Source organism: Schistocerca piceifrons, chromosome 5 (assembly GCF_021461385.2).
Source record: "Schistocerca piceifrons isolate TAMUIC-IGC-003096 chromosome 5, iqSchPice1.1, whole genome shotgun sequence".
NCBI classification, from domain to species: Eukaryota; Metazoa; Arthropoda; class Insecta; order Orthoptera; family Acrididae; genus Schistocerca; species Schistocerca piceifrons.
Genome location: NC_060142.1, coordinates 708,822,636 through 708,836,754, shown reverse-complemented (window position 1 = coordinate 708,836,754; position 14,119 = coordinate 708,822,636). Strand labels below are relative to the sequence as shown.

General features: G+C 38.1%; 1 protein-coding gene across 1 annotated transcript in view; it reads left to right on the top strand.

The window, feature by feature from the left end:
* LOC124799214 (laminin subunit alpha-1) overlaps nucleotides 1-14,119 on the top strand; it is a 216,601-nt gene that overhangs the window by 152,616 nt on the left and 49,866 nt on the right. Inside the window, exons 28-29 of the mRNA XM_047262749.1 lie at nucleotides 5,077-5,371; nucleotides 8,271-8,561. Coding sequence (XP_047118705.1) covers nucleotides 5,077-5,371; nucleotides 8,271-8,561 — 586 coding nt within the window. The remainder of the gene's footprint in view (nucleotides 1-5,076; nucleotides 5,372-8,270; nucleotides 8,562-14,119) is intronic.

Below are 14,119 nucleotides of genomic sequence, written 5' to 3'. Positions count from 1 at the left end.
TGATTTTCATTTTTCAAGCTTCCTTAATTTCATTGTACAATAAAATTAAATAATTATAGTCACAAGAAATAATTTTCAGTTGATAAACTCTCATATGCTATAGTATTTGTCTGTGTGTGTGTGAAGGTGATTTGAAAGGCAACTATAAATTGCGAATAATTTCACAAATGTCACATGTAATTCGTAAAGCTATCTAATTTTTTTTTCCTTTACTTGTATGATCTGTGTGAAGAGCAATATTTAGATTTTAAACAATGGAATAACATCAATATTATGAGGAGGACCAATTGCTACTCACCATATAGAGGAGATGTTGAATCCCAAACAGGCATTACTAAAACACTGCTATACAAGTGAGATGTCTTCTTCTAACATAGAAAACTTGCAATATAGATTAGATTAGATTACTTGTTCCATAGATCATGAATACGACACTTCGTAATGATGTGGAACATGTCAGGTTAATAAAAGGTGTCTATACAAGATATTACATTAGACAAAATATTAAATGACAGTCAGTATTAAGAAATTCTTTTAATTTCCTTTTAAATGCTATATGACTATCTGTCAGACTTTTGATACTATTAGGTAAGTGACCAAAGACTTTTGTGGCAGCATAATTTACTTCCTTCTGAGCCAAAGTTAGATTTAACCTTGAGTAATGAAGATCATCCTTTCTCTATTGTTGTAGCCATGTACATTGCTATTACTTTTGAATTCATTCGGATTGTTAATAACAAATTTCATAAGTGAATATATATATTGTGAGGCTACAGTGAAGATTTCTAGCTCTTTAAATAAGTGTCTGCAGGATGATCTTGGATGAGTTCCAGCAATTATTCTGATTACACACTTTTGTGCAATGAACACTCTTTTACTCAATGATGAGCTACCCCAGAATATGATGCCATACGAAAGCAGAGAATGAAAATAGGCGTGGTAAGCTAATTTACTCAGATGTATACCGCTAAATTTGCAATGACCCTAATAGCATAAGTAGCTGAACTCAAACGTTTCAGCAGATCCTCAGTGTGTTTTTTCCAGTGCAACCCCTCATCAATGCATACACCTTGAAATTTTGAATATTCTGCCTAAGCTACCGATTTCTGATATAAGTCTATATTTATTAATGGGGTCATTCCATTTACTGTGTGGAACTGTATATACTGTGTTTTGTCAAAGTTTAATGAGAGCCCATTTGCAGAGAACCACTTAATGATTTTCTGAAAAACATCGTTTACAATTTCACCAGTTAATTCTTGTCTGTTGGGTGTGATAGCTATACTTGTATCATTGGCAAAAAGTACCAGCTTTGCATCTTTGTGAATATAGAATGGCAAGTCATTCATATATATTAAGAACAGCAGAGGACCCAAGACCGAACCTTGCAGCATCCCATTCTTGATTGTTCCCCAGTTTGAGAAATCACCAGTTTTTTGCATATTATGTGAACTGTTTATTTCAACTTTCTGCACTCTTCCAGTTAGGTATGATTTAAACAATTTGAGTACTGTTCCATTCATACCACAGTACTTGAGCTTATCTAGAAGTATTCCATGATTTACACAACCAAAAGATCACAAAAAATCCCAACAGGTGACTTCCGGTTACTCAGAGCATTTAATATTTCATTAGTGAAAGTATATATAGCATTTTCTGTTGAGAAACCCTTATGGAAACCAAACTGACATTTTGTTAAAACTTTATTTTTACAAAGGTGTGAAGCTACTCTACAATACATTACTTTTTCAAGAATTTTGGATAAGGCAGTCAGAAGAGAGATTGGGCGGTAGTTGTTGACATCAGTCGTATCCCCTTTTTTATGCAGTGGTTTAACAATGGCATACTTCAGTCTATGTGGGAAAATGCCCTGCTTCAGAGAGCTATTGCATATGTGGTTAAGAATCTCACTTATTTCTTAGGAACAAGCTTTTATTATCCTGCTGGAAATGCCATCAGTTCCATGTGAGCTTTTATTCTTGAGAGAGTTTATTATCTTCCTAATTTCAGAAGGAGAGGTGGGTGGAATTTCAATTGTATCAAATGGTGTGGGTAAAGCCTCTTCCATTAACTGCCTTGCTTCTTCTAATGAACATTTAGACCCTATTTTCTCTACACCATTTAAAAAATGATTATTCAAAATGTTTTCGACTTCCGGCTTGTTGTTTATCAAGTTTCCATTCGCTTTGATGGTGATACCGTCATCCTGTACCCTTGGTTGTCCTGTCTCCCTTGTAATAATATTCCAAATTGTTTTGATTTTGTTATCAGAGGTATTAATCTCAGAGATGATGCACATGCTTATGGACTTTTTAATAACCTTTCTTAATGTAGCCCAGTAGTTTTTATAATATTTGGCTGTTTCTGGGTCATTACTCTTTCTTGTTGTTAGATATAGTTCCCTTTTGTGGTTACAAGATATTTTTATTCCTTTAGTAAGCCAAGGTTTTTTGCATGGTTCTTATAATTAGATTTAACTACTTTCTTGGGGAAACAATTTTCAAATTCTCTTACAAGTGTTGTTGTTGTTGTTGTTGTCTTCAGTCCTGAGACTGGTTTGATGTAGCTCTCCATGCTACTATATCTTGTGCAAGCTTCTTCACCTCCCAGTACCTACTGCAGCCTACATCCTTCTGAATCTGCTTAGTGTATTCATCTCTTGGTCTCCCTCTACGATTTTTACCCTCCACGCTGCCCTCCCAATACTAAATTGGTGATCCCTCGATGTCTCAGAACATGTCCTACCAACTGATCCCTTCTTCTAGTCAAGTTGTGCCACAAGCTCCTCTTCTTCCCAATTCTATTCAATACCTCCTCATTAGTTATGTGATCTACCCATCAAATCTTCAGCATTCTTCTATAGCACCACATTTCGAAAGCTTCTATTCTCTTCTTGTCTAGACTATTTATCGTCCACGTTTCACTTCCATACATGGCTACACTCCATACAAATACTTTCAGAAGTGACCTCCTGACATTTAAGTGGATACTCGAAGTTAACAAATTTTTCTTCTTCAGAAACACTTTCCTTTCCATTGCCAGTCTACATTTTATATCCTCTCTACTTCAACCATCATCAGTTATTTTGCTCCCCAAATAGCAAAACTCCTTTACTACTTTAAGTGTCTCATTTCCTAATCTAATTCCCTCAGCATCACCCGACTTAATTCGACTACATTCCATTATCCTCGTTTTGCTTTTGTTGATGTTCATCTTATACCCTCCTTTCAAGACACTGTCCATTCCGTTCAACTGCTCTTCCAAGTCCTTTGCTGTCTCTGACAGAATTACAATGTCATCGGCGAACCTCAACGTTTTTATTTCCTCTCCATGGATTGTAATACGTACTCTGAATTTTTCTTTTGTTTCCTTTAGTGCTTGCTCAATATACAGATTGAATAACATCGGGGAGAGGCTACAACCCTGTCTCACTCCCTTCCCAAGCACTGCTACCCTTTCATGCCCCTCGACTCTTATAACTGCCATCTGGTTTCTGTACAAATTGTAAATAGCCTTTCGCTCCCTGTATTTTACCCCCGTCACCTTCAGAATTTGAAAGAGATTATTCCAATCAACATTGTCAAAAGCTTTCTCTAAGTCTACAAATGCTAGAAACGTAGGTTTGCCTTTCCTTAATCTTTCTTCTAAGATAAGTCATAGGGTCAGTATTGCCTCACGTCTTCCAACATTTCTACGGAATCCAAACTGATCTTCCCCGAGGTCGGCTTCTATCAGTTATCTTACAAGTGTATCATGAAATAAGTTATATTTTAAATTAGCATCGGGTTCCTTGTACACCTCATCCCAGTCTAACTGCTGAAGATTTTCTCTGAAATTTCTAATTGTTGAGTCATTAATTGAATGCACAACTTTGGAGGGTAGTTTTGAATTACTGAATGGAGCTATGTCATATATTGTAACTAGCTGAGCATCATGATCAGAAAGCCCATTCTCAACTGGACAAGAATTTATGGTTTTAAACCTGTCTTGATCTATAAAAGTGTTATCTATCAATGTGCTGCTGTCCTTTACTACCCGAGTAGGAAAATTAATGACAGATGTCAAATTGAAAGAACCGAGCAAGACTTCCAGGTCATTCTTCCTATTACACTCTTTCAGTGAATCAGCATTGAAGTCCCCCACAAATAATAATTTGCTTTCCCCTATCTGACAGATAGCACAACAAGGTGCCCAAGTTTTCCAGGAATAAATGAAAGTTTCCTGAAGGGGACCTATATACTGTTACAATTACAAAAGAGCCCTCCTTCAGTTTAAGTTGACAGGCACATGCTTCTATATGTTGGTCTAGACAAAACTTTTTTGTATCTAAGGTTTCTACACAGTGATAACTTTTGACATATGTGGCAACTCCTCCTCCCACCTTATTCTCTCTACTCATATGTGCAGCTAGTTTATAAACACTGATATTCACCTTTTCCATATCAGACACGATGTGATGCTCAGACAGGAATAGTATATCTATTACATTATCAGATTCAATGTCATATAAACAAACCAGGAGCTCATCTACTTTATTCTTCAATCCCGGAATATTTTGGTGAAAAATGGTAACATTATTTTTTACTTTACTCTTGTGAGAATCTACTTTTTTCTTTAATCCACCAATCCACCCTACACACACAAGCCCACTGTCTCTCACAGTTTCTTAAACTACTATGTCAAACATTTCATAGAATTTTAAGTGTGGTACGAGAATTTCATGATTCGTCAATGACCTTAAATACAAAATATCAGAGACAGTGTTTATGTGTGTGTGTGTGTGTGTGTGTGTGTGTGTGTGTGTGTGTGTGAGTTATGCTTGCATAAATGTGTGTGGTTTATGCATAAGGAGAAGGCCTTATGGTCGAAAACTCACATATATAGCAGTCTTCTTCTTGTGTCTATGTGAGACTTAACATCTCCTCTGTACAGTGAGTAGCAATCTATCCTTTCCAAAATCTTCTTTTGTGGAAATATTGAACTGGAAGTCTTCTGACTTTGAATTTATTTACATTATGTGTTGCTTTTATTATTCCACATTTTCATTGTTAAAGTAAAATGCCCTTCTTGTTGCAGACTGCTTCAGTTTGATGACCCAGTTTCTTTTAAACATGCAGCCATTGGACGCTCAAGCAGAAGTATTCCTGATCGGAACAACATCCAGTTTATACCACAAGGAAGTATTTGGCATAAAATGAATAAGTGTCAGGTTGCCAGTTATTCAGTGGAGCAGGGTGCAGTGAAATTTGGAGATTCTCACCAGAGCCACATAAAAATGGATCTTGGTGTCCGGAGCATCTTGCAGAAGAACTTTGCTTTAGAATTTGATTTTAGGACATTCTACCCAAATGGGCTTCTGTTCTTCATTCCAGTAAGTATGTTGCACAAACATAATAAAGTATATCTAAAAACCAAGATGATGTGACTTACCAAACAAAAGCGCTGGCAGGTTGATTGATACACAAAATACACACAAAATTCAAGCTTTCGCAACCAACGGTTGCTTCGTCAGGAAAGAGGGAAGGAGAGGGAAAGACAAAAGGATGTGGGTTTTAAGGGAGAGGGTACGGAGTCATTCCAATCCCGGGAGCGGAAAGACTTACCTTAGGGGGAAAAAAGGACAGGTATACACTCGCGCGCACACACACACACACACACACACACACACACACACACACACACACACACACACATATCCATCCGCACATACACAGCCACAAGCGTCTGCTTGTGACTGTGTATGTGCAGATGGATATGTGTGTGTGTGCGAGTGTATACCTGTCCTTTTTTCCCCCTAAGGTAAGTCTTTCCGCTCCTGGGATTGGAATGACTCCTTACCCTCTCCCTTAAAACCCACATCCTTTCGTCTTTCCCTCTCCTTCCCTCTTTCCTGACGAAGCAACCGTTGGTTGCGAAAGCTTGAATTTTGTATGTATGTTTGTGTATCTATCAACCTGCCAGCGCTTTCGTTTGGTAAGTCACATCATCTTTGTTTTTAGATATATTTTTCCCACGTGGAATGTTTCCCTTTATTATAAACATAATAAAGTGATAGAGAAGTACCTTTGTTTCAGAGAGTATGGTTGTTTGTTCTGAACGTGACATGAATGTGTGTATGATTCTTTATCTTGTACCTTGTTGAGAGAACAGCCAATTTGTATCAGGTTTTAAACTATTTACCATACAACTAGATTTTATATGAAGTGGCCCATTCATGTTGCTTTATGCTCAGTGCGCTAGCTGGTGTGACAGAGGGGTGAGACAGACCTGAATTGAATCTGCATAGTGGATTAATGACCATCGGTCTACTACACCAGGCAGCTTGAGTGTGGTGTTTAGGCAGTTGTCCGTGCTTATTTAGGTACATGCTTGGCTTTTCTCAAATTTACACCTCAAAAAATATGACAGATGAACATTTATAACACGATAACACATACAACGAAGTTTACGCAATTCGTGGCTTCCCTCTCTTAAGTGAAAAATTGTATCTTAACTGGCAAAAAGTGTCAAAAGTGCAACAAAACAATAAAGAATGCCATTATCTTCTTAGATGCAGATGTGCTAAATAAAGGAGTCCCTCAGGGATCCTTTCTTGGGCCAATCCTCTTTCTGCTGTATATAAACGATCAAGACCTGAACATTGAGTCACAAACAAACACTTTTTTTGCAGATGACACAAGCATCCTAACTACAGGAAATACCCCAAGTCAGCTTCAGAGAGCTGTTAATAAGGTTACAGAACAGCTAAACAGATGGTTTGAGGGGAATAAACTTATGATAAACACCAAAAAAACAATATTCCTAAATTTCTGTTCAAAAGCTGATGCATGCTACACCAGTGTGACAATAAATTCCAACAAAATTTCATTTTCTCTGGAAACAAAGTTTTTAGGCTTTGGCTTCAAAATAACTTCAAATGGCACACACATATCAACAAAATTAATGGAACACTAAATAAAACATGTTACAGTCTGCATTTACTCTCTGTCAAACCAAGTTATAGCACTGTCCGAACTGCCTACTGTGTCCAGTTCCACACCATCCTACTGTACGGAAGTATATTCTGGGGTAATACAGCACCTAGTTCAGCCATCTTCTTAACTCAAAAAAGAACTATAAGAGCAATGCAACATGGTTGACAAACAGAATCTTGCAAACCCCTCTTTGAAAAGTCATCAATTCTTCCTCTTCCCTGTATGTATATACTGGAAATCTGTAAATATATTAGAAAGAATTTAAAAGATGTACATGAAAATTTTGATATCCATAAACAAGATACAAGACAAAAGGAAAAGTTTCATGTCCAGTCAATAAGGACATCAGCCTATAAAACCTCCACAGGAAACAGCACTATACAAATTTACAATAGTCTTCTGTATAAAGTAGAAGACATATCATCATTCTTACTTTTTTGTAAAACCCTAAGGGCATTCTTATTGGATCATTGCTTCTATTCAGTAGCAGAATTTCTAGATTATTTAAGATACAAATGACTTGAAACAAGACAGTGCAGCTTCTGCAAGAACCTTTGTCGATAAACCTAAAATTCACGTATCTGCTGTCTGCTGAAATAACTACTGTTTATAGGTGTGTGTGTGTGTGTGTGTGTGTGTGTGTGTGTGTGTGTGTGTGTGTGTGTGTGTGTGTGCGTGTGTGTGTTCTGTATCCTGGAAAGATTTATAGGATGAACAAAAAAATCAACTGACTACATTGTAATGTTAAGGGAGTAAATTAAAATAAAAGAAGAATAAATTAAAATAAGTTTGCCAGGTTGAGATAAACAGCAGACACCATAGAACAGGATTAACACTAGGAAAGATTTTATACGCAGTCAATTAAACAATATTTCATAATGCCAGGATAGCTATAAAAACTTGACTCTTGTGATTTATTTAATCCAGTCTTCTCTCATGATTAACCACTTAGGAAGTGAGTTAGAAGTTTAAGAAATCAATTGACTCTTCAATATTTTGTGAATATATGTTTCACAACATCTTCTAAAATTTGTTCGGATGAAATTAAAAAAAGGAAAGAAAAACAAAAAAGAAAGAAGAAGGGGAAAAAAAGAAATTGCAATGACATAAAAAATCAACAGAGTTTATGAAATTGAAGCGGAGACTATTAGGATACCAAAGGATTTTGCTATTGCTTTTTACATTACAACATTCTGTTTATACATAGCTAATTGAAGATTTATAAATCTATTTTTATGATGTAAATGTGCTTAACATCAATTTCGTTGTTCAGGATTACATTTTTTTCCGTTACAGGATTCAAGACGGAAACAGAGGCATTACATTGTAGGAACATTATTTAACAAGAAAATGAAAGTAGTAATTAAAAAAGGAAAACGGCAAAACAAAATTGTAACTCATTCGGACCTGAATGATGGTTTGTGGCACCATGTATCCCTCCAAAGAGAGAAACAGAATCTTAGATTATTCATCGATACAATCAGAAATGGGACAATGAAATACCCAAAAAAGCTAAATATCCGAAATATAATGTACCTTGGAGCTCTGCCAGAAGCGGGACTTCAGTTTGCATCAGCTGATGAAGAGGTAAGAACTCCATAGTTCTCTTTTTCTGAAAATTTATACTTACATCTTGTGATCTCTCCCTGTCCAGAAATACAATTCCTCCTTGGGACTGGATTTTATCTGAAATTGGCTCATCAGGTTTTGTCTACAGACCAAACACACACACACACACACACACACACACACACACACACACCTCTGCAAAACTTTGTAATGATCTTGAGTTTGTAATGCCCTAGTAGACCTGCTAACTGTGTGCTACTTAAATTCAAGTTGCTGGAACTTGATTTCACCAATGAAACTGGGTGACACAAAAAACTTGTTTAAATTGCTCTTATTTATCTAATAATAACAATATATGAGTTGCACTAATTATCTCAGTCACTTAAGCAAGTAAACACTGTACCAGAGAGACTTAAAGTCTCATTCACAATTTGCAGAAATAATGTTCTAACTGTTCCTGAGCCTGACAACACTTTCCGACACAACTTTGCTGCTCTGAACTAATACCACTGGTGTAAGCATTCCAAGCTCAGATAAACCCAGTGAGAGCTCAAAGCTCTATCTGTCCAACTACATGGAAATCTTTGAAATGACAGTATACTATCAATAAAAAGGTGAAGTTTGGAACTAACACAGTTAAGGAAACATAGCGTCTTCCAACACTGATATGTCTGGACTCTCCTGACTCCCAACAGAAGTCCTCAAACACATTGAAAAATGTTTGGATTCGATGAAGTCCCACACCGAAGTCTGTTAATAATCTGAAACAGTTCACAACTGTCTGGAGTCTCAACCTGAAGTCCCCTCATCCTCTCAACGTCAATTCCCAGCTAAACTTTGAAAACACCACCCCCAATACCATTCAGTTTGTCTGACCTTGGCTGACTGTATCTGTTCCTCTCCCGCCATATAAGTTGATTGTATTGCCATGCAATAAGATAGACAAAGTTACACAGCTGTGAACCAATTGGCTAATGTCAACAACTGCAACCAAACAGAAGTTATATTCTAAATCACACTTAAATGTTGATTTTGATGCCACCAAACACTGTGTATTTACTACACTTAATATGAGAGGATGAAACTAGGATAATAGAGTGTAGTCAAATTAAATCAAGTGATGGTGAGGAAATTAAATTAGGAAACGAGACACTTAAAGTAGTAGTTGAGTTTTGATACTTTGACAGCAAAATAACTGATGATGGCCAAAGTGGAGAGGATATAAAATGTAGACGGGCAACGGCAAGAAAAGCATTTCTGAAGAAGAGAAATTCGTTAACATCAAATTTAGACTTAAGTGTTAGTAAGTCTTTTCTCAAGGTATTTGTCTGGAATGTAGCCATGTACAGAAGTGAAACACGGATGGTAAACAGTTTAGACAAGAAGACAATAGAAGTTTTTGAAGTGTGGTGCTACAGAAGAATACTGAGGATTAGATAGGTAGATCGCGTAACAAATGAGGAGATACTGAATAGAATTGGGAGAGAAATTAAAAGAAGGGATTAGTTAATAGTACACATTATGAGTAATCAAAGGTTCACCAGTTTAGTATTCGAGGAAAGTTTTGTTGGGGGGGGGGGGTAAAAAATCATCATAGAGGGAGACCGAGAGAGATGAATACAGTAAGCAGATACAAAGATACAAAAAGATATAGTTGAATTAATTATTTGGCGATGAAGAGGTTTGCACGGGATATAGTAGGTTGGAGAGCTGCATCAGACCAGTCTTCAGATTGAAGATCACAACACAATCTCTCATAAAATATGTGTTTACTTGGATGATTCCATTAGCATGTATTAATTTTGTCATAGTATTCGGTATATAAATCTTTTCCGCTTTCACTGTTGAGAAACCATTCATGTTTTGATTTGATGTGGTAGTTGATTGAAACTAAAGGGGAAATTCAGTTTGATACTGTTTGTGCTGGCATTTTGTAACCTTATGTGGGTGGCTGGTATTGATGAGAGCCAATAATATACACAAAGGATGTCTTGAGAGCAACACGAGGCAGGCCGAATCACTGGTGGCTGTCCCTTCTGTAGCACTTTGCATACATGCGTGCAGTAGCCTAGGTATCTAATACACAGTGTCATCTGGCTTTCCATTCTTGGGCTGAGAAAGCACGTGACCATTTGGAGCATTTGAGGAGACAATTGCCCCTTTGAGAACCATTTCAAAAACATGTGCATTGGAAGCGCTCCGCCACCCTGAAGTGTCTAACAATTACTTGTCGTCCTCCCACCCGTTGAGTTAGAAAGCATGTCACCAGCACTTGCCAAAGACCAGATGTAAGGGGCATTCAAATGAAACCTGGTCATTAGTGTAAAGAAAGTAATGGTAACAATTTTATTAACTCAAAGCTGTAGTTATACACAATACACATACTCAAAAATAGTCACCAAAACTATTGGCATATTTATCCCATTGCGACTCTAGCTAGGCAATTTCATCCTTGAAGAAGCTAGTAGGCTGCTGTCGGATCCAGGCCTGGACCCAGCCCACACTCCATCGTCCGTTACGAATTGATGTCTGTGAATAACTTGTTTTAGAGGTCCAAACACATGAAAGTCACATGGTGAAAGGTTGGTACTATATGATGGATGTTCCAGCATTTCCCATAGAAACTGCTGCAATGTTGTCTTCACCCCAGTCAGTTGGTGGGGAACCCACTGCTCACAGATTTTTCGAAAGAGGTCGAGGTAGAGGTACTCCTGGTACCCTCTGCCACACACCGTCGGGTGGCTTGCCAAGTATGGATGTAGATGTAGATGTAGAAGTTCAAGTGTTGATGCATTATGGTGTGGGCGGTGCCCACGCTAATACCCAGTAACTGATGGATCTCGTCTACAGTGATTCTGCAGTTGTCCAAGACTAAAGCATTCATTTCCGCAATCATTTACGGTGTGATAACAGAATGAGGCTGTCCAGAATGAGCATCATCTTCCTGTGACTCTTGCCCCTCAAGGAATTGTTTGTGCCATTCCACAACACTGAAACGACTCATACTGTACTCACCATACACAGCCTTCATCCGTCGATACATTTCACGGCCACCAACTCCCTCCGCCGCCAAAAATCAAATCACTCCTCGTTGTTCCTGCTTACTCGCTTGCACATTTGGTAGTGGACGATAACGAGTGTGACCACCTTCTCTTCGACATGAAACCATACTGTAGGTATACAATATCAAATGGTGCACATGCGTCAGTGTCTACCAATAGACGGCGTCACCATACTGGCATTTATATGGTGCCACCTTACATGTAAGGCAAAGGTATACGCACTGACCAGGTTTCTTTTGAAAGAACCTCGTACAATAGCCCTTTGTAGTATGTTTAAGGCAAACATGTCATTGTTGGTGTGGTCTTTAGAACCTGTGACATGAGTACTACAATTCATTCAGCTCAAATCACTGCTATAGCAAGCAGTAGTTATACCATTCTTTTCACCAAAGCAAATGAGACGCAAGTTGCAAACACAATAAAACACATGGTGTTGCATCATATTCCATAAAGAAGAGCAGTGATAATCAGCTAAAATTGCTGTCAAGTTCTCTCTATCAGTGTTGCAACTTGTAATGTCATCTGGCATAGTGTTTGCATCTGAACAAGTCTGTCAGTCCATTTTGCTGGCAATTGTATAACTGCATTTGGGTGTGCCCATCTGTCTGTATACTTAGAGCATGCAGGTAGTTCTGAGATCCTGCAATGATGGATGTGTGTATCAGCCTAGCAAACTCTACAATGAGTGGAATGTATTGTGTATCTTGTCATTTGTTACAATAAATGCGATTTATATGTCAAATATCTTGATTTCTCTTATCATTTTAGTGGAAATTAGGGGAGGGCAGAGGGTACTGCACTATACACTGAGAGCTTAAATGTACAAACGCAGAAGTCAGAGGTCTGCAGTCGAACAAGTTATGTACAGTCACTAATCGTTGTATTGGCTGCTGCAGTAGGAGAAGATATTTTTCCCAATCAAAAGCAAGCAAAGAAAACCCAGTCACTAAATGAGAAATCTAAGGTGAATTAGGAAACTACAGGCCATTATTATTCATTCTTACTTTTGCAGAAAACTGTAAGTACTACCTCACCATAACATGGTTCAAGCGAAAAATAGTCAGCACATTTGGCAAAAACAGAGTTCGTTGGTCATATTCTTAGCACCGTTGGCAGACAAGAGAAGACTTGACTCTTTTTTTTGAAAGAATCCTTGTGAAGCATTCCGCTGAGTGAACCATTTTAAATGAATAGAGAAACTGTATCAGTATGGTATCCGAGGGAAATGCTATGTCAGACAGGGTCAGTGCACAGATACCAGATTTACTAATGGTAGAAATATAATCAGTGATAGATCTGAGCCGGTAATTATTAAATATGGTATACAAGACAGTTATCTAGTTGGACCAACAGCTAAACATTCTTTAATGATTTTCCACAGTGTGTTAATCAGTCACTTTTATTTAATCCTGATAACATTGCTATTATCAGCACAGGTAAGACAAAGGAGCAGCTTGAAAGAGAACCAGTCCTCTCTATTGAACATTCAGATACATATCTACTTCAAAACAGTGTTTTTACAAGTCATTCAAAACAACACAGTTGTCTGCGTATTTATTTTAATATACAAAGGGTGTGTAAATAAAACAATTTTTTCCTGAGTAGCGGTGCATGTGCAGACCGGTCTCCCCACCTGGACCATGTGGTCAGGGGTGTTGGCTAAGTGAGCCAAGCATCGACATTCCCCAGCGAAACTCTGGAGTGAAAACATCGCGAGTGCAGGGAGTGTCCGTTTCGAAACGTCGTTGAGAAATCAGTGTGTCCAAAATGCAGCACCTCTTGGAGCAGCAGTGTTTGATCAAATTTTGTTTAGAACTGAACAAGACTGGTACAGAAATGTTTGAAATGATTCAAGAGAGCAGAGTATGCCATGTCACATGCCATGGTTTTCATGTGGCACAAGAGGTACAAAGATGGCTGTGGAAACTTGGAGGACGATGAACACACTGGATGATGAACACACTGGAAGACCTTCAACGAGCAGAACTGACAAAAATGTGGCCAAAGTGCACCAAGTTTTAAAGGTGACCGACAATTCAGCATCAGAATGATTGCAGATGAAGTGGGTATGAATCACCAAACTGTGTTTCACCTAGTGGCAGAAGATCTAATGATGAGAAAAGTGTGTACGAAACTTGTCTCTAAAGTGATCTTGGATGAATAGGAGGAGTGGCACCTGGTTGTTTCACAGGAAATGCTTGAACGTTTACAAACCGTACCTGATTTTTTGTACAAAGTGGTCACTGGTGATGAGACCTGGGTCTTTGAATACGATCCAGAGTTGAAGAGACAAAGCTTCAAGTGGCACACCTCCGCATCACCAAAGCTGAGATTGTGCCTTTTGGACAGACTGTTAGTGGTCAGTATTATACTGGAGAGCTCTGCCATTTGAGGGATCGAGTCCACCCAGAGAAGAAAGACGACTGGATGCTCCACCGTGACAATGTGACCATTCACACCTGCTTCGCCATCACTGAATTTTCGACCCGGTTCAACAATGCAATACTGCCGGAG